At 39.4% G+C, this 24,190-nt stretch overlaps 2 protein-coding genes across 4 annotated transcripts in view; one reads left to right on the top strand and one right to left on the bottom strand.

Annotated features, from left to right (window-relative positions):
* KCMF1 (potassium channel modulatory factor 1) overlaps positions 1–9,239 on the top strand; it is a 58,575-nt gene extending 49,336 nt beyond the window's left edge. For both annotated transcript variants that reach the window (XM_065655964.1, XM_065655966.1), the window contains 3 exons: positions 944–1,118; positions 3,808–4,090; positions 5,842–9,239. In XM_065655964.1, the coding sequence (XP_065512036.1) occupies positions 944–1,118; positions 3,808–4,090; positions 5,842–6,103 (720 nt within the window). In that variant the 3' untranslated portion in view covers positions 6,104–9,239. The remainder of the gene's footprint in view (positions 1–943; positions 1,119–3,807; positions 4,091–5,841) is intronic.
* Positions 9,240–11,070: 1,831 nt separating this feature from the next.
* HOOK3 (hook microtubule tethering protein 3) overlaps positions 11,071–24,190 on the bottom strand; it is a 91,935-nt gene continuing 78,815 nt past the window's right edge. For both annotated transcript variants that reach the window (XM_065657922.1, XM_065657923.1), the window contains one exon: positions 11,071–23,163. In XM_065657922.1, the coding sequence (XP_065513994.1) occupies positions 23,023–23,163 (141 nt within the window). In that variant the 3' untranslated portion in view covers positions 11,071–23,022. The remainder of the gene's footprint in view (positions 23,164–24,190) is intronic.

Raw genomic sequence — 24,190 nt, 5'->3', positions numbered from 1 at the left:
GGAACACAAGAGGTTCCACTTAAATTTGAGAAGAAACTTCTTCTCAGTGAGGGTGCCAGAACACTGGAACAGGCTGCCCAGGGAGGTTGTGGATTCTCCTTCTCTGGAGACATTCAAAACCCGCCTGGACGCCTTCCTGTGTAACCTCACCTAGGTGTTCCTGCTCCGGCAGGGGGATTGGACTAGATGATCTTTCGAGGTCCCTTCCAATCCCTAACATTCTGTGATTCTGTGATATGAGAAAACTTAAGAAAGTTATACCTTGAAATATAAGCGTGATATGGAGAAGTAGGGGAAAATGGGAAAATGAAAACCATCATTCTCATAAATGGAATTAGTGGTTTTTCTTCGGTTAAAAGAGGGAACATGAAACGAAAGAATGTGATGAAAGTGCTGAATACTCCAGAAACCTAAAATTATCTTAAGGTTTGAAGTGATGAAGTTTCTTGGATAAAAGCATGAAGTACAAAAGTCAAAAGGAATACAGTAATTATTATGTACTTTAATAGGAATGGCAATAAACTTTTTAATTAATTTCCATACTTAAGAATTGGGGAGGGAGAATAAAATCCCTATGTCTCTGTAATAATCTTGGCTGAACATGCAGTTGTCAGAGTACTCAGATTACTGAGCAGAAAACTTTGATCTGAAAAAAACTAAGGAATTAATCCTGATTTCTTAGTTTTCTTAGTTTTCTTAGGTTTCTTAGACACCATAAAAACCTGGAAAATAAAGGGAGTTTGGTGTTCACAGCACTGGCTATCTTGAGTTCAGATCAGTAAGTCTGACTTGCACCATTGCTATAGTGTACCTTGGCTTTGCTTCAGAAGTTGAATCATTATTTTATTAAGAACAGTGTGCACTTCAGTATTTCACCCATCAAATGTCGTTGTCATTTAATACTCAAGGTCAAACAGCTCTGTTTTCTTAACTTCTTGGTTACGATGAATCCAGTGGTGTTCGGCATGTACGTAGGATGTTCCACCCAGGCCGGGGTTTAGGAGGTCCCCGTGCACGTAGATCAAACATGCACTTTACTACCAGTTCCCCTGGTGGGCTTTCATCTTCTCAGAGTTCGTATTCTCCAAGCAATAGAGAAGCCATGGATCCTATAGCTGGTAAGAGCTGTAACCAGAAATTTTACCCCAGTCTCCTCCTTACACAGAAGAAGTAAAATTCAAGATTATAGTAGTTGCCCTGTTTTCTGTTGTTATGGAGCTGCATGTACAGATAAGCTCCACAGTGCAAGTGTGATTGGGGACTGCTTGCAGGTGAGCAGAATGCTCGGCTGGGTTGTCACAGAGCCTGTGCATGAAGATGCTGAACCTGAAACCAGTGCCTGTAGCTTGTGATTTTAATTCTAGACAGTGTAAGGCTTATTCCCAAACCTAATCTATGCACAGGTGCTGTGCATTTTTACAAGTGGTCGCGTCCAATTTCCACCACTTACTTTAGTACATCTCATTTGAATTTGCCATGTGGGTAAAGGTGTTTATGGAGGAGAGCATCTGTCTCCATGAAATTAGCTGAATTTGAGTATTAGTGCACATTTAAAATATGTTCAGTTTGCATTCACACTGCTATTTGAATGCCAGACTTGTTAATATCATAGGGATATTTGATAATATCATGGCGATATTTGATGGTATCATGGGGGGTTTTTTTAAGGTGTACTTGTAAATTATTATAAAATGTATTTGCAGTTTATTTTGGTAAAGTTTAGAAAAACTTTGAGGGGGAAGTGTCTCATTGTCAACACCAGAAAATAAAGATGTGTCTTCAGGATTCCCAGGAATAAATTGTTTGTGTATGTTTAGCTTTGATATGAAAATATCTTTTTTACAGGAAAGAAAAAATAGAGAATGAAGACATCTGAAAACAAGAACAATTTTCCCTAAGCAGAAATCTAAACATTTTTATGTTGTGGTCTTTGACTATGGCAGCATAAGTGTCAGGGAAACCTCAGAGCTTCTGCCATAATCTACCTTTGCTTCAGATGCCAAGAAGGCATAATGCTCTAAACGGAGCTTCCTATTACTGTGTACTGACTTCTCCAGAGCCAGGTAGCCAGCCCGCCAGCTTGATGAGGCATTGCCACTGAAACAGGAGCTGTGGCTCCACTGCCTTCCTTAATCATGGTCCCCTTGGCTGCCTTTCTACTGGTGCTGGTGCTCTGCTGGCCTGCTGTGACCTGATTTAACTCATTAAATGAGCTAGGAAGAAGTATCCCGTCGGGAGAAGAAAGTAATTTAAGTGAGATCACAGGAGGGTCAGAAAAGGACTAGAGTTTGTTCAATGAAGGGGGATGTTTGTGAAGCCTCCAATGCAAGAACTCATATTTTTCTTCCAAGGACAGCTAGTTCAGCTCTGTTAAATGTGGAGTGGTAGCTAAGGTTTGTTTTCAGGCTCACAAGGCCTTACCACTTAGCAGCATTAAATGTGAGATAAAATTGCATTCTTCTAAACCTTTTCTTTTTTTGGTGGAAGCTGTGTTTTTGAATTTAGAGTTCAGTTGCACGCTGAGTTGGGTGTCTTTTATACCAAGGTTCTGTCTCAAGCTTGTATCTGTTTCCAAAACATTGTTTTGCTATACCCTAAGCTTAAAGCTATGCTTTAACTTACAGTGAGAATAAATACATCTAAATCTTGTCTAGAAGTTTGATATGTCTTCCCTTTTTCTGGAGTAATGAATAGGAAAGACAACCAGAATTTTTCTGTTTAAAATAGATTATGTTGATAGCATCAGTTACTTTTTTTTTTACTTTTTTTTTTTTTTTGATCCCTGTGGCATTTTCTAGTAATTACAGTGGCATTAAAAGTTCCTTAATTTTGGTATTGCTAACAGTGCTGGTAAAAATGACTTGACCATCCTGAGTTCCTGACATGGAAAACAACTGTATCTTGCTTTATTCTCTCAAATAAAGACTTATTTGGAAGGATTGTACTTTGTTAATGCAGTGTGAGGAAAATTGTCATGACCTGTGTAGTAGCTTTGTGATTAGAGCTGAGGGGCGGGAACAATATCATCCTCTACCTTCTGCCCTTATATCAAGCATAGCAAGCAGGTGATGTACACAGGGTGTAGAAGAGATTCTGCAGTAATGCACTGAACAGTAAATTGCTGCTAATATTTATTTTTAAAATTCTTTGTGGATAAAACTTGGTATAAGCATTCCATCCCCTGACTTAGGGACAAGTTTTTTTAATTGCTAGGCTTCCTCTGTGCTTTTGGCGGAAATAAAAATTCATAGAGCAAAAATGCTTGACCACTTCAGTGTTGATGTGAGTCAATACTTAAATATGTTTTCTAAAATATTTTTTATTAAATATTTGAAGCAATGGTACTGTATTTCTCTGTGCTGGAGCACAGATTCCCTCTGGGATACTGAGAAGGTGAAGCCTGTGTTTTGATGGAACACTCGTTGAGAGGAAAATAAATCACCAACCAAAGCCAAAGTGAAGTAGTTCCTTAGTCAATTGTTACTTTAAGTTTCAGAGAATTGCTGCAGAGGACATCATTTGCCAGGCATTCCCTCTAGATTGCCTCTCTCATTTTTTTGAAGGCATTAAACTTTGACTTCTTATTTGGAATAAATCTGCATAAGTGAGTCTTAATCTTCCTTACCCTTTGAGACACTGAGTGATAGGACTTTTTTCAAGAGCTTCGTGGGCCCTTTATCTTTCTTTGTTCTTTGATTTTATTGATTGAAAAAAATAATCAATTCACTGGAATTCAGGGCATATTCATTCCCTTGCATAATGCTCATTTAAGATCTTTCATCACAGAAGCTTTCTCTTCTCTGGCAGAGCTTTTATCTCAGCTATCTGGCGTGAGGCGTACTGCAGGAGGACAGCTCAACTCCTCTGGCCCTTCTGCTTCTCAGTTACAGCAGCTGCAGATGCAACTGCAGTTGGAACGACAACATGCACAGGCAGCAAGACAACAACTGGAGACTGCACGCAATGCAACTAGGCGCACCAACACAATCAGTGTCAACACCACTATGTCACAATCTACAACAACAGCCAACACATCCAACACAGAAAACAGTCAGCAGACTATCCAGAATTCCCAGTTTCTTCTTGCAAGGTAACTTGTTCTGTGTGTTTACTTTTAGCATTTCTGTTTGCTGTAGTCCTGATAGAGATAAATAGAGCTCAATGAAACTTAAGTGTTTGGAAGTTGGGCACACACCCTAGTAAAGCAGCATCTGATCAAATATATTCCAGAATTAACAGGCTAGTTAATCACACAGAATATATTCACAGTAGATGTCAACAATAGTCACAGAACATGTAATACATAAAACTTGCTTTGTCCACATTACTAGCATGAAAGTAAAACCAGTAATTTGATATCCAAGAGTAGCAGTTTATAGATGGCCCAAAGGGAATTATTCTGCTTTTTGGAAAGCCATCTCTAAGAGCTGGCTGCTGAAATATCCTGTGGTCGTCTATTGTTTTGCAAAAGGCAGAGGCAATCTCATAAGTGCGGTGTACTTTTTTCAACAAACCTAGGAACATGTTTAAAGGGTTAGACTTGAGTATGGATTTCTGCAAACCTTGAAAAGGAGGCAAGTTTTTGATTTTTGACTGAATAAATTACTTATGACACGAGACAGTCGTCTTCTGCGAGATCCTTCATCAAGTCTGTAGCTGACACACTGCGCTTTTGTTTCCATTTGTAACGTCTTTTCAAACCTGCTGTCTGCTTCTAAGCAATGGCTGAACATTAGTTGTGACATCTCAATTTCAAGAGGAACAAAAGGAGTATTTCGTAACTAAATTGTTTTTGTTTCTCCTACTACTTCCAGAAAAACAAGTGCATTTCCAGTGACACAAGCATATAGACTTGAGCTGTAATGGAGAGGGAGAGAGTCAGAAGACAGTATTGTTCAACAGGAAATTAATCTTTAGTAAAAGCTGAAGGTTGAATAGGGATTTAAATATTAATTATTTCGGAGACTGGATAATGAAGCAAATAAAGGATGCCATTAATTAACAGAATACTTATCTGATTCAGAAATTATACCTAGATCCCAGGGTTATTTTAAAAAGGAGTCACCTGCTATGTCATTCCAGTTCTTTTGGAAGGTTGGCTGTTGACCTGAAATAAAAATGTTTTCCACATCTCCCCTGACACACCACCTTATACATGGTATTGTTTATTTATCTGTTTGGTATTGTGGAAGAGTGTGGGCATTTTAACAGCTCCCGTGTCAAGAAACCTGGATTTGAGTCAAGCTGATTTTTATCTTAAGTGCAAAATAATTCCATGTGACATGTTTCAATCAGAAACTCATTATTATTTGAGAAACTTAATCAAAATACCTGCAAGTATTGGAGATTGTGACTTTCAGAGTTAGAGTGAGCAATTTCCGTGCCTATCAGGGCATGTGGTAAGAAAAGTGGTGGAATGAACGCTGTATTGTGCTTTGGGAAACCCTAGGCTTTGCACATGCAGTAATGTATTTTGTGGCATATGTGAATTTAGCAATTGACCTAGTAGCAAAACAGTCATGTGATGAGTGTCTAGGAAACCACAACAGCGCTCCCTGTAAGACTCCTGAATAGCAGGAAACCTCCCAAATAGCTGTTTGTTTTCCTCTGGCTTTAAGGTCCACTTTGGATGATGATGTAGCAACAGGGGAAGAGTGGTTTGTTGAATGCCTGCCAGTTGTGCTGAGGTGTCGGTGGTGGCCAGAGCTGTACGTGTCGAAGGGCAGGCAGGACTGTGCTGTAGGAATGGTTTTGGAGTGTCTTTTGGTGCCTGTCAGTAGTGTCATCTGTGAAATGGGCCTTTACCAACTGCCTGTCTTCTCTTCCCTTGCTGCTGTGCAGGTTGAATGATCCAAAGATGTCAGAAGCAGAGCGTCAGTCAATGGAAAGCGAACGGGCAGACTGCAGCCTGTTTGTTCAAGAGCTTCTACTGTCCACTTTGATGCGGGAAGAAAGTTCCTCCTCAGATGAGGATGAACGGGGGGAGATTGCAGATTTTGGTGCTATGGGCTGTGTAGATATTATGCCTCTAGATGTTGCTTTAGAAAACCTAAATTTAAAAGAGAGTAATAAAGGAAACGAGCCTCCTCCACCTCCTCTTTGATGACATCCCACTTTGCAGACAATGTCCTCTGTGCTGTATTTGCCAATGAAAGTGGACAACAACTATCTTGGGTTTGTTTTGGTGATTGTAATTTCAGGTCTGTCACTCTTGTTACATTGTGTACATTCAAAGGAAAGAGAGAAAAGATATATATGATAATCATTTCCACTTAACTAATTTTTACTTCTAGCAGGTAAATGTAGGTTGCAGTGCAGAGCAGAAGGCTCTGTGTCCTGTACCTTGACAAAAGGCTCTCCTAATACTCCACATTCAAACTGAAGAGGAAAAAAATGAAAAATCTCTAATGAAGCTGCTGTGTGTATTTATGAATATTAATGAATAAAAACTGCTTGGATGGTTTACCTTAACTACTGCATGACCTTTTTTGCAGCGTGCATGAGTTTTAGTGACCTTGTCATTTAAAAATTTAAATACAAGGAGTAAAACTATAAACCCCAAAACTTCCCATTATTCAAAGGTTACGTGACAAAAAGGTTAGTGCTGACTTAGCAGTTTGTCGCCACAAAGTAGCTTTTGAATAATATGTGACAGAATGACATCTTTATGTACTGTTTCCGCACAGGATGGAAACTGCAATGGGATAGATTGTAGTGACCAGGGTGTGGCATTTTGCTGCATGTGACCACTATGGTGCCCTGTTAGCCATCACCTCAATGTGGAATAGAACTTCCATTTTGTGCATCTGTAGGAGACACAACAGTAAGGCCACTGCTGGCAGCTACTGCAAGGGACTTTTGTGTGCCCTAAAATCAAATGATGTTCACTTTTGTTTAAAGTTTCTCCTTCTTGTGGTTGTTAAATTTTTTTCATTGTTAAATATGTTTTATTCAGGTGTAGACAATTCATATATTCACTGTGTTTTTTTAAAAAAAAAAGTTAACCTGAATCATGTTGTCTTAGTTTAAAGAGCCTTTCACAGCCTCAATCATATTTTGAGTTATTTATGTATTTGCTTCATAGTTTGCAGAGACCTGTCAGTATCAGGAGAGTTTGAGGATTTGGATTCCCAGATTGTCAGTAAATTTCAGTTGAATCCCTAATGCTAACTTTAACACCTATTATTTATTGTTTCTTTTGGTTATTTTTGCTGGTATAAAAAAGTTGAAAAAGCCTTTTAGTTCAATCATGCCACCTACATGCCAACACTGTAAACCCTAGTGGTTTGGAAAAAAGAAGAGTATGGTGTTCTTGCGTGTAGAAGTTTATAATTACCTTGAGACAAGGACAGAAGGAGTATGTTTGGTTTGGGTTTTCTTTCCTTTTTTTGTGGGTTTTTTGAATGTAAAGTTAGATTATAAAAACAAAAGTGCCCACAGCTTCTGATGAAAATTTAAACTAGGCTTTTTATCATAATGGTGTCTTTCCAGATCTCTGTCGCCTCACCCCTCTCTCTTTCTCTGTATCCTTCCATCTCTGCAGCATTGCTAGTGTTCTAGCGTAAATTTACAGACTTGAACACCAGATGGTGTTCTCTGCAGAACTGTGATGTGTACGCTAATCCAAAATAACAGTGGCAAAAGAAGCAACCCCATAGACCGAAGTCTAAGTTCCATTCATTTTTTTTTTTTAAATCCTCAAATCCTGATTGCTTCCACATAGAGCAGTACTAGCTTTGTTCTCTTTTAGTCTCTGCAACAGATGTTTCGAGGGAAACTTCACATGAGGCTGCTGGTTATCCTGAGAGTTACCCCAGTAGGGACTTTTTTAATTGATTGTTGAGGATTTTCAAAAATTTTTCAAGCTGTAGTCTTTTCAAACACATCTCCTGCACATTACAATAAGACACACAGTTCAATAAAGCATTTTCAAGACTGTTGTTCAGTTGATTTTTCTTTGGTTTTTATGTATTATCCAGATAGTTTTGTTGCAGAAATTTCTGCAGTTGTCTTTAATTCCAGCTGTATACAAAACCAATTCATGTAGAAATCCTGGGTGATTTACATAAACACATTTTAAAACCACAAGCTTTGGCAGGTGATGAACACACAGGTAGGTGAGTTCAGGTTTCCATAGAACTAGATGCATTTAAAGTAGGCTCTTCTCAGTGTGTTGTTACTTAGGATTGGTGTATGGCTTGTCTCCAGGGGACACATGCATTGCGTGATGTCCAGACTCTCCTCTGCTTGCTTTGAAGATGATGGAAACCACTGTTTTCCATGTTCATTTAGAAACTGAATTTATGCTGATTTGTATTTAATAGTATTCTTGGTCATCACATTAACTCTTACAAACTTTCAGTTTGGGTCTTTTTAAGTTTAGAAATAATATGAAATGGCTGCTAGGATGGTGTTTATTCTAGTTGTCTGCGAATTCCTATTTGCAGGGAAGTGGTTTTCCTTCACAGAGTAAGCTTTGTCAGGAAAACGGTTTTTGGGGGTATTCGCAAAATATTTGTGTTTATTTTCAAGGTGCTCTGGGCTATGATGAAAATAGCCTTCGCGAACTTTGCAGGAGAATCCTGTAAGGAGTTAACATTTTTTTCCTGTGAGGGGACTGAAAAAACCCAGACCACAACCCAACATGCAGTGACAAAGACTCTTGCACAAGGTGCTGTGATAAATGATGAAAATGCATTTTAACTTCCATCCACCTCAAGTTTTGCTTGTGGTGGTTATGACTGCCTTTATCAATTGCCTGGGCTGTTTAGGAGGTGGGTTTGGATGTGGTTTGGTTTGTGGTGTTTTTTTTCTGCTGCCCTCAAGGTCTGTATGTAAGACCTTCCTTCTTTGTGTAGAGTTGGCCCAGGTAGCTTGTGGATAGTGTAGCTTGGCTCAGAAACCAAGCATCTAAACGTGTGCACATTTTGCTGTTTTGAGATACTTGCCTTTTGGGAAGGTACAAAAGCAATTATTTCTCAACAGCCAGAAGTCCCAGGAGGTAGACATACTCTGCTGCCTCCTGGGGCTCTCAGAAGAACTCAAAGAGGGAAGCAGTGGATACATTTGGTATGTCAGGACTGCCAGTTATATCACTTCAATCTTTGCTTTTCCCTGAGATTCCCTCACCTTAACTTCTGGGTCTGCCTGCTTTCCCAAACAAACGGACACCTTACTGTTTTAGGGCCATTTTATTCTTTTAGCCCCCCCAAGGAAAAGGAACTATGTATTTGTGCCCAGCACTGGTGAAAACTCCTCTGGGTTGAAGGGTACAGTGATGACCTTGCAGCCTCCCTGCCAGTGAATTGCTGGCTCCTGCTTGCAGAGTGGATACTAATGTGCTGGGTGCTGCCTTATTGCACAAAGGCCTTGAGATGGGTCTCTCCAGAGAGATATTTATGTGCACAGCATACTACTCAAAGTTACTTGTGGGCAAAAGGTAAGAAAAGGTAAGGAAAAGGGGAACTATAAATGGGAACTGATGGCTTCTAGCTTATGCTTCTACCATGTCCTTTTAACACAGCAGTGGCCCTTGCCTCCTGCAAGAACATGTAATACAACATGAGGATAAACATGCTTAGAATACAGTGGTACAAGTGGGACCCCTGCAGCTGTGGAGTGTCTGGGAGGGGTACCTCTCAAAGACAGCCTGCTGGTTTGCTCCTCTCTGCTGGGTGAGCAACTGTGGAGTGGTAGGGTATAAGGAAGGGGGTAATGGTGTAGGGAGGTGACCATGGCCCTGTGGGAGCTGATGTGAAAGACTGAGGAACAGGGAAGGGAGGGGGGAGGCAGGAACAAGGGATGCTGATATGGGTCCCAGTGCACTGGGGGAGTGAGGGAGAGGAAAAGAAGTACAGCAAAAGGATGGGGAGGTGAGGGGGGAACCAACAGGACAGCAGATGGGATGATGGTCAGAGGCAGGAGACACCGAAGTAATGACCAAGGTGGAGACTGGGGTGGGACTGGCAGACAGATGACCAGAGTGAGTCACTGTCAGGTGACGTGAGTCTTTGACAGCTCCCTGCCTCCAGCACTTCTGAGACTCTCCTGCCCTCACCAGCCAGCAAACACTTTACCTCTGGCCCCACCAGGGCTCTGCCCATACTGCCACAGCAATGCTGCAGCTCCTGCCAGTGTGCACGCAGTGTGGCCTGGGCTGGCACCACTGAATGCCAGCAGGGGATCCTCCAGTTTTTGCTCACCTATTCCTTCTACTTCGCAGCCCCTGAAAGGCTGCGGCAGGATCCACACATTCTTCTCAACCCCAGCACTGTGCATGACACTTGTGGGCTCAGTATCTCTTGCTGGCTGCTGCTTTCAGAACTAACAATGCTTGCCTGTGTCTGACTCCACCCCTGCCTCCCATCACTGATGGCAAAGCTGCTTCTCAATGCAGAAAGGAAGGACAATTTTTTCCCATCCATATTAGCAGTGCTTTTTCCTCCCACCTTTAGCTACCTCTGTAGCTTAACTTCTATCAGGAAGAGAATATTATATTATTTTGGCTGTTTAGCCTTGGACCTTTGAGAGGCAAACCATGTCAGGCAATTCCTTGCTGTGATGTGGCAGCCAGCTCAGATGCTTTCAGGCAAAAGTCAGAAGTGGGTTCTCGTGTACACCTGCTGCTGCCTACCTGCTATTCACCCTCCTTTGCAGGAAATCCATTCCCAAGATGCCATTTTTATATCTAAAAGGGGTGTCATGGTTTAACCCAAGCTATCATAGCCGCTCGCTCTCCCCGCCCCGCCCGGCATACTCAGCGCAATTCCTCACGAAGGCTGACACCAAAGCAGCCCCCCTGTAGCCATGCTTCGTAAAAAGTCCAATTTTTCTTCCAAGCTGTTCTGTAGTGACAGATTCTAAGTGCATTTGAAGGCAAGGTTTGTACTGCCCATGTTACTCCCACTCCACTGAGGTCTCTGTTAACCACAAACTGGCTGCAAAAGCCCCCACCAGCTACTGTCATCTCATACAGCAGAACTGCACTGCAGACTCAAACCAGTAATTTTAACATGAACTGTGCATTGGCCTCAGTTTATAACCAAGTACCAAATAAAGGAAAAACAAACATTTTTATTTTATATAAGCGTTTATTTACAACTTGTTTAACAACTGTACACTCTTTTGTCATGTTGGAAGCATTAGTGTATTTGACTGGGAAAAATATTAAACCTTCTGATTCCAGTGATCATTACTGTTTTTTTGTCTATATACAAGATATGCATATTAACACTGCTACCAAGATAATCTGGTAGTTACACAACTTGTAGATGACCTGAAACGGGAAATTAATGTTTTGACACTCTAGTAATCATTCTTTTACTGAAAATGTATCACTGGCAACTTCACAAATAGTTAATTTGATATATGGTCAACACTTAATTCAAGACTGTCAAACAAGCTGCTATTAAGAAAGGAAAAGAGTTTTCTATGCAGCACAAATAAAGTTAGTATATCAGAGACATGCTGGAGATCCCCTTTGAGTTGTAAGATCGCGATCACTTTATGACAGTAGCCAGCTCACTTGCTGAAAGGTACTGGCTCCACCTGACATGTTTCTTGTTGCATTAGTGAACTCAAACAATTATTGTTAAGCTAAACACACTTACATACAAATGTCTTCAGACTGAAGAGCAACTGATACTTACTCCCTAATTTGCACAGACCATTTTGAGAAATGAGGTACTGCTCGGCTTTCCTCAGGACATCGGTGCAGGCAGGTGCACAAAAACATCCCCTCCTGCTCTGCACAGAGCCTGATTTCAGGGATCCTGCACCCACCTCAGCTTGGGGCAGGGTGTGGTCCTAGCCAGAGCAGCACTCACAAATAAGAGAAAACCCATGCCTTTAACACCCAATAATGTTTTTCTAAGACTGCCTGCCCTGACACATTACAAGGGATCAATGGCTAGGACCTGGAAAGACACAAATCCTTTGTCCCTCTGCCAGACTCAATCTGATGAAAGTGTTGCTGCCTCTGCTGCAGGAGTGACTTGTCACCATCAAATCCCAGATCCTTCCTGCAAGTTGTGTCAGACTTCACTGTCCCTGTCAGCCAGAGTACCTGGCAGACAGAGGCTCCCCAGTCTGCTACAAGATCCAGAACATGATACACACTTCTCATGGGGATCTTAATGCTTATCCTCCCCTCACCTGCCCTTCTCTTTGCTGGGTGGCACAAATCCCTCTGTGGAAACAGGCGGAGACACAATCTGTCTTTTCTGCAAGTCATTCTGTACAATGTCACTGACACAGGGGTATCAGGATCCCTGAGGACTGAACACACACAGGTGCACAAGATGCAGCTCTGCTCAGAGACCCACCTGCCAGGCCAGGGATGAGGCGCACACTGTGCCATGAAACCAGAGAGACCTGCAGGGGCCAGTGGACAAAACGTTTCTCCAGCATGGGGGTGCTTACATGGAAAACAGGGCAGGTAGTTATGGTACTGCCTGAATAACCAAAACCATTCTTGGAATAAGCAGAGTACACAAGTGTTTATATTTTTGCAGGATTTAGATCCAAATGAGCAAGAATGGGGTTTCTCTAGAACTGAACTTAAACCAAAACACTTACAGTATTCATCATGCAGACTCTTCAGATTTTCTGGCAAGCCCTATGGCTCAAAAGCCCCCTTCCCCGTTTGTTATATACTAACTCCTACACAATAAATCTCTTAACTTACAACACTACAGCACTCCCTTGTCTTCTGAATCTTACCAGTACTGGATGTCCAAGACAAAACATAGGTACAGTAGTATAAATGTGCAGATATTTAAGAATATTAAATAAGCAGCTTTTAAAATTAATATAGGCAGTACAAAGCATTTTGAGTTACACTGTCTACATATGGCAAATATTATAGCTCAACTTCATAACACAGAGAAACAGCCATACTAGTGCAATTGGAAATTAATTAGCTAAAACTGTGATAAGGAGGAAAAAAAAAAAAAAAGAAAAAAATAGTACAGGTAAAAGACAAATTACCCAAGTTATAAACTGGCAAGGACAGTCTGCATAATACTGAAAGTGTGGATGGCTTTCATATTTATCTCCACTCACATTCTCTCCTCAGATTTTTTTAACAATTGTACACAGATTGAAAAAAAAGTTTCTGAAAGAAACCAACAACACAGCTAAAATGTAAAGAGAAAAATACAACAGCCACAGACTACTGTGTATATACATAGTAAGGAAGTAGGCGGTGTCTGTCAACAAAATACCACCCGGTAGTTTGCCTGGCTCGGAGATTATCAGATGAACCTTGCCTGGTTTTCTAAGGAAGGATGGGATGACCAAGCAGCAATTCATTAGTCATTTCTCCTGGTAACACACCTCCTTCGCTTTACTTTAATTATTTAAAGATTCAAAACAGATCCTTTAAGGGTGCAGGTGCTTTGAAATTTTAGCAGTGCCAAAAGGCGATTTAGGACTCCTTAAGACTAGATGTTTATAGTTCAGTATATGAAAATGTTGCAGGAAGTCTGTGTGTTAATACTGTTAATCAGATTTAAATAAAGTGGACAGGTGGAATTAAAATGGAGAGCTGACAGTGCTCTGTCAGTTTGCAGAACGCCTTCTGTTGAGTTCTGAATATCGTATTTCCTCTCTTCTAGCCTCATAGGAGACTTTTTGTGAAGAGAAAGAGTAAATGGAAGCGGGAGATGGGAAAGCCACTCCCCAGGATGGCAAGCTTCTCTGCAAGTAGATCTCCCTTTGAAATCAGATGGCCATGAGTCTTAAGTGTAGAACGGGTTAAGTTTTGGTTATGCAGTCTGGACAGAAAAGCAAGTCATGCACTGAACGGTCCCTGTTATAATAATGCTGCAGATCATGCAACCACATCACTGCAAATAAAAGAATAAAGAAGAAAGTTAAAAAGCAGATAACATATTGCTGTTAAAAAAATACAAAAAGAAAATCAAACTAGAGAACAGAAAAGGTATTTTTCAGAGCAGTTTAGTAAGGCCATCTCTACTTATTTGTGCAAATTCATGGGAGAAACATTTTTGCCAGAGCAACTCTTCAAATTAACAGGAAGGTTACACACCAATAATTCAAAAGAGTAACAAAAAAAAGCATTGAACAATATCTGAATTTAGACATAATTCAGACAAATTCAAACACTTTTGAGTAAAGTCCTTCAGGGCGCCATTCTCAGCTAACACAGCTATGGAAACTAAGTTTACACAGCAATGAAAAAGTCTCAGGCATTCCTGCTGTCTGTGAGTACAACAGTTAAAAACCAAAAGCAATACAAAGTGAAAGGTGCCTGTCCTGTACTGTGTGTGGTTATATACTAAAAGACAATCAGGATCACACTGACTCTCAGCCTTCGAGCTCTTAGCACCACTGAAGACTTCAAGCATTTATGTTTAATGAAAGCTCATCCTGTACGTAAGTCTACAACAGCATCACTGCCACAATACACTGGCAAGTGCTATTCATGGCATGCAAATACAAGTTTGAATCGCAAGAAAACTATACATATTCTTAAAATAAGCTGAGTAGGCACCACTGAGCAGCCCAAAGAGCACATCACACTACTGTGGAAATGAATCTAAGTTTGGAAGAGAATTGGAGAGGCTGGCATACTTTTCAAACCTTGCTGATGCACCCTCTTTCTTGGCCAGTGTTACTGGGTAGGTAGAATGCTTTATTACTACAGGTACAGTGCTTTCAGCTTCCCCAGGTAACAGAAACATCCCTGCACAGCACAGCACTAACATCTCATTCCCATTTTCCCAATTGCACTCAGTGTGACATTACAAAAAGCAAAAAAGCTTCACCAGACTGAAATCAAAGCATGCAAACTGTTTCTCTCCCTACTTCCTTCTCCCTAGTATTGCACTGGTCAAAAATGATTCAAAGAATAGTCCCTGTAAAATCCAGGTTTAAATAGATAAGGAAGAATATTTATAACTAAACTCAAGGACTTGTTGCAAAAAATCTTTCTGCTACAAGTCTTGCAGTTTGTGTATCCCCATTTTCTTCCTTCTCATTTACCACCTCAGAATACTAACTATAGTTGAAAAACAAACAAACATAGAGACATAAATCAAATGGAATAAAAATTTTAAAAATTAACACATTCAAAACAGACCTTGAGTGCATTCTGAATAATCATTGTCTATTAAGATTGCATGGCTTGGGTGCATAAAGTTGCAGAGTTCAGGATTAATAATATGAATATTACTGTCAATAGTATATAAACATTTAGAAATACAAGCTACATAAGCATGTATCCATTCTATTGTGAATAAATGAATATAGTCTACTCCTTTAATCTCACCTGGCTATTACTTAGCTTAGACTTTAATTAGTAGCACTTCAAGTGTCTTGTTGCACATAAACAGAAATGACATTGTAGGTTTTGCTTTGAGTCAACAGTACTTTTGAGAGGTCTTGTAAACTCAAGACAGTATCTTCTATTTCAAGGATGTAACAAATTCATTTGACAGTGCCCTTTCCTGATTAGAAATTCCAATCTTGTTCTAAAAAAATTGTCAATTTCTTCCTCTTGGAGAACTCCTCAAAACTAATCAATATATTCTAAAGCTACCTGTTGAGGCAGCAACACTTCAGAAGACAAAGATGCAAGATGTTAGGGTAAATTCACTCAGCATAACCTGTCATTGCTTCTGCAGCATCTTCAGAAGGAGTTTGTGCAGCAGATGACGTGTCTGTAGAGGAGTAACTTTCTCTTACTTCCTTCCCTTGCCAGTCAAAAATATTCCAGCTCTCAGTGAAGGCTCATTGCTAGCCTGGGGGATTATTTCTTAGCAAGGCATTTCCCTTGAGTATTCAGTACCCCATCTTATTAGCTCTACTTCATTATAAGTGGTTATCTGTCTCTTCAAATCTTAACTTCTCGCTCTCCTCTTCTGTTTTTCCAACCCACAGGAGTGACTGGGACAACTCCAGCACATCGAAGCCACAAAAAGGACGGCAGCCTTTTTCAATAACTTAGCCAGCTCTGGAGGTACTTACCAACACAACAACTTTTAATTCAGAACATTGCTCACACAAATCAAATCTGATTAAAAACAAACTCAAACCCAAACGCAGCCACATGTCCTCTCAGAGCAAATACTTTTTTCCTGTTCAGTCTATGTTTGGTCCTAAGATGGACCAGGCTTTCTGCAGCCAATGTCTGTCTATAAGCAGGACTTTTTAAGACAAGCACCAAAGCTATCAGAGCAACCCACCTACTCACTTCCAAGTCTAACACCCGCCGCCAGGCTTCTGCTTTGAAGTAATTGCCTCCAGACTTCTCTTCCTGCAGACTTCCTAACTTCTTTCTCTACTTTCTAGCTTCTACTGCTAAAATAGGTTTACTCTCCTGCTTACTAATCTTCGCTAGCTGAGAACTATAATCTCTGCTTTACAAAATTTAAAATTACATAATAAATGTTATATTCAAATCCAAATCAAAAGTCTGATGGTCTCACTCTAACTATTTTGTAACTCCATAAATATTACAAGATTTGAGATTTTATCTTAAAATTCTGCTCATTTTCATGATCATGCTAACAACACAAGCATGCTAACAAGCTAACAATTGGCCTTTATGTCGATTCTTTTCTTCTCTTAAAGTTAGGGATAATCATTAAGGACTCAAGTTCCATTTTCAGAACAAGCTATCCTACACCTGTGGAAATACTTGCTTTTGCAGTTATTTCAGATTTGTGCCACGCTACAGTAGTTAAAATGTCTTCAAAGTGCTGACAAATGACCACTTTCGTAACAATTAAAGTAACCTGTTACTGTTTCTGATATGTGATATTCTGACTTCATGCAAAGGACCTCTCTAATCCAAAGCAATGAACAAAGTCACCGCTAGACAGGAAAGGCTTCCCAGCTGTCCTGGTTTTCCCTCTACTAGCAATACTTTTCATGTTGTATGGATCAATCTCTCAGATTGACCTAAAGCGGCATGACAGCAGCAAGAAATTTTTATCTGACAAACGGAATTTGCTTTCAGTCTGGAACCCACACGCAATGCAAAGGAGACTGAAGAACATGCAGTTTTTCAAATGACTTTATACACACAGGAAACAGAAGCAGAGGAAATTCCTGATTTACCACCAAAGCCAACTAACACAGAGATCTACTTTCAGGACAGTGCTGCATTACCTTGGCAAGACCTAAAAGTGAAGGTTAGAACCTGGGCCACAGTAAGGTCAACAGCAAAACCACTCCCTAGCAACTAATAGATGAGGACTTCCATTAGATGAGTTATCACGAGCTCCTACTGATCCACTAACTACAATCTGACACCAGAACAATTTGCTTAGGAAGCCGCCTTGGCCATACTGCCACGTGTTACTTCAGTGTATGATTTGTCAAGTTTTCTAGAGTTCCTCAACAGACATTAATTCATTACCTAATTCAATGAGCTGACATATTTTAAAAATAAACTTTGTGTCCCAATATTTCAATGAATCCAGAAAAGTCAAGTCAAGGAAAAACAAAGCTAGCTAAGTCCTTAACATCTCCAAATGGTGCAATGAAGCTGGCAGCAGAGTCAAAATCTCCAGGGGTTCACTGTTTGAGGTTGCTGTGGCTGATAATGGCAGCTTCTGCCTTATTCACATAGGTAAAGCCCCTAATACTTAATCAACTGCAATTCATAATTAATCTGAGGGAAAAAAAAAAAGCTCCAAAAGCTGGGTTCTGTTTCATTGTTTTTAAATTAACACCAAAAAGCAAAACAGTGAAAGACAAACTGCTTTTCAGGTTTTTGTACTGAATCGTTGCTCCTCCACGTTCAAACTGAAGAAATCACCCCTTATTTTTACTTAAGGCCACAGAGTTACTGACAAGCTTCTGGTCCTTTTCTGACTTTCAGGAGGAAGAAAGAGCACAGGCGCAAGGCAATGCAATCAGTCATGCCAGGACATCTTGATTCCTTGAAAGTGACAAACCGGAGGTATGGCTAGGATCCTACCTAGAATCTGGTATCTGCCGCAAGCCAATAACAAGATTTGGCTTGTGGAGATGTTCTGAGCACAAGTGAGATTCATTACTTGCTCCTACATCAACCTACGAGATAACATGGGGTTTCACTTCTTTCTCCCGATGCAAGGCACAAAGTCAAAACACAGTGCTCCTGCCAATACAGAAGGGAGGTGGACTGCTCAGATTTGGGAGGGAACATGTGTCTGGGCTGTTTGCAGTTTGTAAGATTCAAAACCTCATTCAATGAGTTTCTTGCTTACCTGATCTTTACATTTAAATTGTTAAAACGATTCACCTCTTCATTTTAACAGAATGCTAAGTGTGTCATACTGCCAGTATCAGCTAATACAGTTGTTCTAAAGAAGGGCTTCTGGAAAGTTTTCTTTACAAGTGCTTGATTTCCTGGATCACATTTCAGTCATAATTCAGTTATTGAACTACTCTGTAGGCGACACACCTGAAGTATGACTAAGTGGCTTAGAGGGAAAAAAAAACCTCCAACAGAAAAACCCCCTTGAAATTGTTTCCTGACAGAGTAACCTCTTTTAGCTATTTATTTGCACAATATTGGTGAGGAAAATGCCTGCAAAATTTGCTAAACTTGGTTTGGAGATATTAAAGTTTATCAATACAATATTAATGCAAAACACAGAGTCCGCATTCTACCTAAAATACGTGCAAAACCCATAAGAAGTCAGTATTGCCTAACTGACTTTGAGTGCAAAAATACCTCCCTCATCAATCCTTGAAAAAAGTCGGGCAAGAATAAAAATCTCTATAAAATGAGTAAAATTCAGGTACTCTTTTGCTTCATAGGAGAGGGAAAAATTAGCCACACTCAGGACAATCTTCTTTCAAATCACCAACTAGAAGTAAATCAAGTGGTGGAATTAAAATAGTTTCCAATTACCAAATCTACAGAAAATGTCAACCCATCAAGACAATTAACCCCACTAAAATCATCCAGGAAGCTGCTAAGTGGATAGTCTCATACACTAGAGACTTGAGGAAAAGCAAAAGCTACTTCCACATGTCAAAATACCCAGGACATCAAAATACCAAATCCTCTTAAAATTTTCTTGACAGCTTGCAAATAACACTTACTATTTAAGATCATCATAAAGCAGTAGTAAGAATATTCACTGTTAATTCTTTCACACACAAAGAATATAAAATTGCCAGTGCTCCTTACATGAATAGAAAGCCACAGAAAACTTGTAGAAGCATTACTGCTATCTCAAGTGACATCTCAACAGGACAAAATTACCATTTGCTTATTTCCAAAGAGATAATGAAAAGCATCTTGTAGCCATTACATATTTACTGTATTTTACAATACACAAAGCTGTGTGCTGTAGTAGTTTATTTTTCTTTGCACTGTGGGTGGAACACAGAACCTTTAAATTAGATTACTTCATTTTTCACACCACTTGGAAAATACATGTTATGATCCAAGTGGTTACATGTTGCTATCAAGAAAACAGGGAACTTGAATATTCTTTTCTGTAATGTCTGATCAGATCTGATAACAACTTAATTCTCCACAGAAGTATATGAACGGGACTGCACACACATAGTTTAAGACCAGAAAGTAAGCTTCAGCTCTGAACAGTGAAAATATTCATCCATTTAACTGTTACGTTTTCTTTGCATTAATTAAAATATCTCAGAAAGATGGATCTTGGCAGATCCTTAGCACGGTGCTCAGGAATGTACTCTCATGAACTCTTCACCTGTTTTATCACTGGAGAACCTTTTCTCTTTACCCTCAACCTGGGGGGGTTTTTTTGTAGTGTATCAGGGCAGGAGATAGCATTGGTTTAGTAATTACCACTACAATTTTGATGCAAATAGTTTTTGTTGCCCCAGAAAAAGTGTTCCTAAAAGCTTCTTAGAAGTATCTAATGTACTGAAAATTCCAATTTACAGAGTTTTTTTGCTTATATTCTTTTCTTACTGAATATAAGACAAATAGACAGCATTCATTGGTAGCTCATATATACGTGTGCTTATTCCCTGAAGTCACACTCTGAGCCCCTTCTTTTTTTTAATACCACACTATTTCCAGAGCTACATAACAAGCAAGAAAAATAACAAAGCTGAACCCTTTCATTAAGAAGCTGTTCTTTCGAGAGAGGAGGTTTAATGTGTTCACCACCTGCATTCATCCACACCCAAAGATTAAGAATTGCTGTATGCAGCAAATAATAGAAGCAAAATGCTGAAGAACAAGGAACTAAATTCCTGATTATTACTATTAGAAGACAGGACAAATGTCTTACTGGAACCGGATAGCAACAGAGTATATTTATGTAAGACTGCAGTATATTTTTAGACTTTTATACTCAACATAAGTTCTGGGAAGTACCAGAATTTCTACAAGTTTGAAAATTCTGAAAAGACAAAATCTTGTACAATCTTGTTTAGCAATTACTATAAGCAACAGTAAAGCACAGATTCAATATTAGTCTTGTTTTGCTCTTTGATGCTACTATAATGATGCTATATTTTCTTGAAGGGAACCATAGGAAACACTTTAGTGCCTTATCTTAAGGGAAAAGACTGACCAGAACCACAAAGCAAAAGATAAAAGACAACAACCACAAAGAAGCAAAAAAGCCACAAGAGATAGGAAAGTAAAAGCTAAAAATGAGGCTTCTAATCAGCATTTGTTCATCTCCTAACCAGCAGGGGCATTTGCCTGTCATCAAAACTTTGGAGGCAAAATGGTAAAACAAATGTTAAATTAATAGATTCATCAAACAGTTTCATCCTAGTGTGCAGATAGTGTTCAACTTAATTTAGATCTGCACCTCATTATAGCAACAGGGAATCAAATTACTAGACAAAGTCAATAGATAAAACCTCCCATTAAGGTCCTGGCATTCCTTACTTTCACGAATTCGCTTTAGCAGTTTGGTAAAAGACAAAGCTAGCCAGATTAAAATAAAAATGAAGCTTTAGGTATTCTTAGGTTCTTTGTCTGGGTGGTATAAAATGCTGTAATCTTAAACAAGAATATAAAAGTCCCTCAGAGAATTGATCTTATTTGCTCCTGTTTACACATGGCATGTGGTAAAGAGTTCTTCAAATGACTAAAGGGATTGCATAAGATCAAAGACATCCCACACAAACTGTGGCCATCTTGCTAGATGACAGATACGATCTCTTGTCCCTTTAGTATTCTTGTCTCAGTGAAAGACAGCAAAATGAGTATCACCTGACTTGAGCTACAGAAATTATCCTAAATCTCCTTTACATTGTTACCTTCCTGCACACAAGTAGATGCTTCCACTGTCTTATCTAATCTTGCAAGCATAGCCCAGGCATGTCATATGTGGAATAAGTGAGAATTTTTAGAAAATCATAATTTTGCAAATGTGAGGAATAAAAACCAAACATATAATACAGTTAATAGACTTCAGTATCTGGTTTCATATTACTAGGGGGAAAAAAATTCAAAATGATAGATTTTTTCACATACTGAATGTGTTTCTTAGCCTAGATTAAAACAGATGATGCACTTGGGGAAAAAACAGTACCTAGCAGTGTCATTCACCTGTTCCTTACCCTTTCATCTATGTGTGCTTGTTGTAATTATCCCTTGCTCATTCCACCCAAGTTGTGAATTAATATATAGACCTTCAACCCATTAATGAATGCTAGTATGTCTTTTCTCTAAAGAGATTTATGAAAAAAGTCTTATCTTGGGAAAGCACTAAAATAAGGCAAAAGAATAAATTTATAAACCAGACTGCATGAGCATTAGGGTCCAAACAGTAACTAAATTAAATATGTTTAAAATTGAATCACCACAATATGTACGTATACAAAATGTTCAACCCATATTCGGGTTCTCTATGTCCATCAGTTCTTTGACAAAAATGATAGGGAGAGCATAGAATTAGTCAGGGAAAATGCAGAACTTTGCAGGAACAGAACCTAAATTAATAACAGGAGCCACCATCCACATTACTGATCAAAATGAAGGTTCTACAATGAGTGATGCACAATTAACCAGGTATACCCTAAAAAGGCAGTACAACAAATCGCAGACAGTTTCCAAGAAAGTCAGCAACGAACTCACCTGAAGGCACTGGTACCATTAGTAAGGCAACTGATACAATTATCCCCTGAATGAACATATTAAAACAAAGCAAGTCTTTTAGTAGGGGATGATAACCGGAACACATGAACATCAACATATTTATTGGGGCCTTGCTCCATTATGTACTGCTCATCCATAATTATAAAATTTTCAAACAAACGTCCTTTTTAAATGGATGATGCAGTCGCATATTAGAGCATTCTAAATTTTTCTCAATACTTTTATAATATATATTGAGCATACTCTTGATCAAGAAGAGTGGAACAAACTATTTGAAAAAATTCAGCTCTGCCAGCAAAAGAGGTAACATCAGTACATAAAGAAAAACATTTAAAAAATCATCCTGTTTCCCTAGTAAATGTCAAGAACATGAACAAACTTTGCATGAAGGAGATTTAAAAAAAAAAAGATTCTTTTTGCCATTGGTAAGTTTTTTAGTAGCAAATATATTTCACAATAATGTTATATACTAATTTTGCATTTCTGTAATGAGTTTTCACCTTTTTTTTCAAGCAACAGGTTAGCACATGAAATAAAAAGCCTAATTCCCTTTGAAGAAATATAGTCTTTTAAAGTGTAACTACCCTTACAGGCACAAACATACCAGCTGTGACAGGAAATTCACACTGTTACACAGACCTTATGAGGCTTTTCATGAGAGACCAGGCTTCATACAAATAGACTCTGTTATTACACAGCAGCCCTCAAGATGTTTTCAAAACTTTGGCACATTCAAAAAATGCAGAGGGGGAGAGATAGACTTGAAAAAATATAAGCAAAAGGCATTACAGAACAATGAGAAACCATAATAAAACCCTTTCCTGAACTGTAAAATTATAGCGGTAACAAGGGAGAAAGAGAAAGGATGCTGGTTGATTTTCCTTGAATGTTGTTACTTGCAGTAGAAGTGGCCTGGATCACAGGGCAGTTTTCTTTCTAAGAGCAAGGCTTCTCTACCTTGCTGTTGCTGGCTGGACGTGACCAGGGTAAGATCTCCTTGTGCTTGTGGCTTGCCTTTGTCTAGCCAGGAAGGACTGTCCTGAGCCTGTACTAGCCAGTCTATCTTCTGCTGCCTTTTTATGAAGAGTCATCCCCTATGGACAAAGAGAAACTTCTCAGTGAATACCAACACATAACACTGAACAACTTTACTCATTTACATTTTGTTTATTATCTTCTTCACCAACACTGACTAAGCTTTTTCTTTTCCTTGCTTTTCCCCTCCACACTCCCCACACCCAGTCATTGTCCAAGTTTGGAATAACTGTTGAGAAGCAGGTCACCAGTGTCTCAGATCTGAGCATATGCTTCTCCACAAAAACACATTGTAACTGGACAAGTCTTTTCATAAAGTGCTTCCACTCCTCACCCTGGCATACATCAGCATATTGAGCTAGAAGAGTACTTTTCTTCTGAAAATAAAGTATTGTCATCCTCTGTGAAAATGACAGAAGCTGTGGCGAATTGTGTAGCTGTGTATAAAATCAGAGGCTAATTAGAGGAGGACACAGACAAAGCTATCAGTGCTCATCTTAGTGTTCGTGACAGGCTATTGAACCACAGCTCTTAGCTCAGGCTTGTCTTCTGCTTGTCAGGAGGACTTATGTCACAAAATCGGTTAAGGACACTGGTCACTCGGAAATGCCTTCAACATTTAAAGGATTCAAACACTCTGCTTAAGTATCATTTTTAGCTTACTGTTCATGGACATAACAAGAACACAGAACAGCAAGAAAGAAACTCTTCCAGGGGAAGACAGACAGGAAGAATTAGAACTCTACAATGAAGCAGAGTGAAACATGAATGTTATAGAGGTCAGTGATTCCTTCCATCTGAAGGGCAGTTTCAATGCAGCTACCCTCTGCCAAAGAGAAGTCTTGAACACATTTGACAAAGGTAAAAAATCTCCCAGTATACAGGCCCAGCAAAACCTGTATGGCTGCACAGATCACTTCCTTATGGTTTCAATAATTTAAGTGAGGGTCTTGCCCCTGTGCTCACCCTTTGCATGGGCCTAAACTTGTACCCAAGTTAAAGGGGTCATTTCTCAGAGCACTTACAGCAGTGAGTAAGCTGTATTACTTTTCTTGTGCTCCTTCATTAGAAACTAGAACATCAGAG

This window comes from Caloenas nicobarica, chromosome Z, assembly GCF_036013445.1.
Source record: "Caloenas nicobarica isolate bCalNic1 chromosome Z, bCalNic1.hap1, whole genome shotgun sequence".
In the NCBI taxonomy this organism is placed as follows: Eukaryota; Metazoa; Chordata; class Aves; order Columbiformes; family Columbidae; genus Caloenas; species Caloenas nicobarica.
The sequence above is the reverse complement of the archived record's forward strand: the minus strand, read 5'-3'. Positions and strand labels throughout refer to the sequence as shown.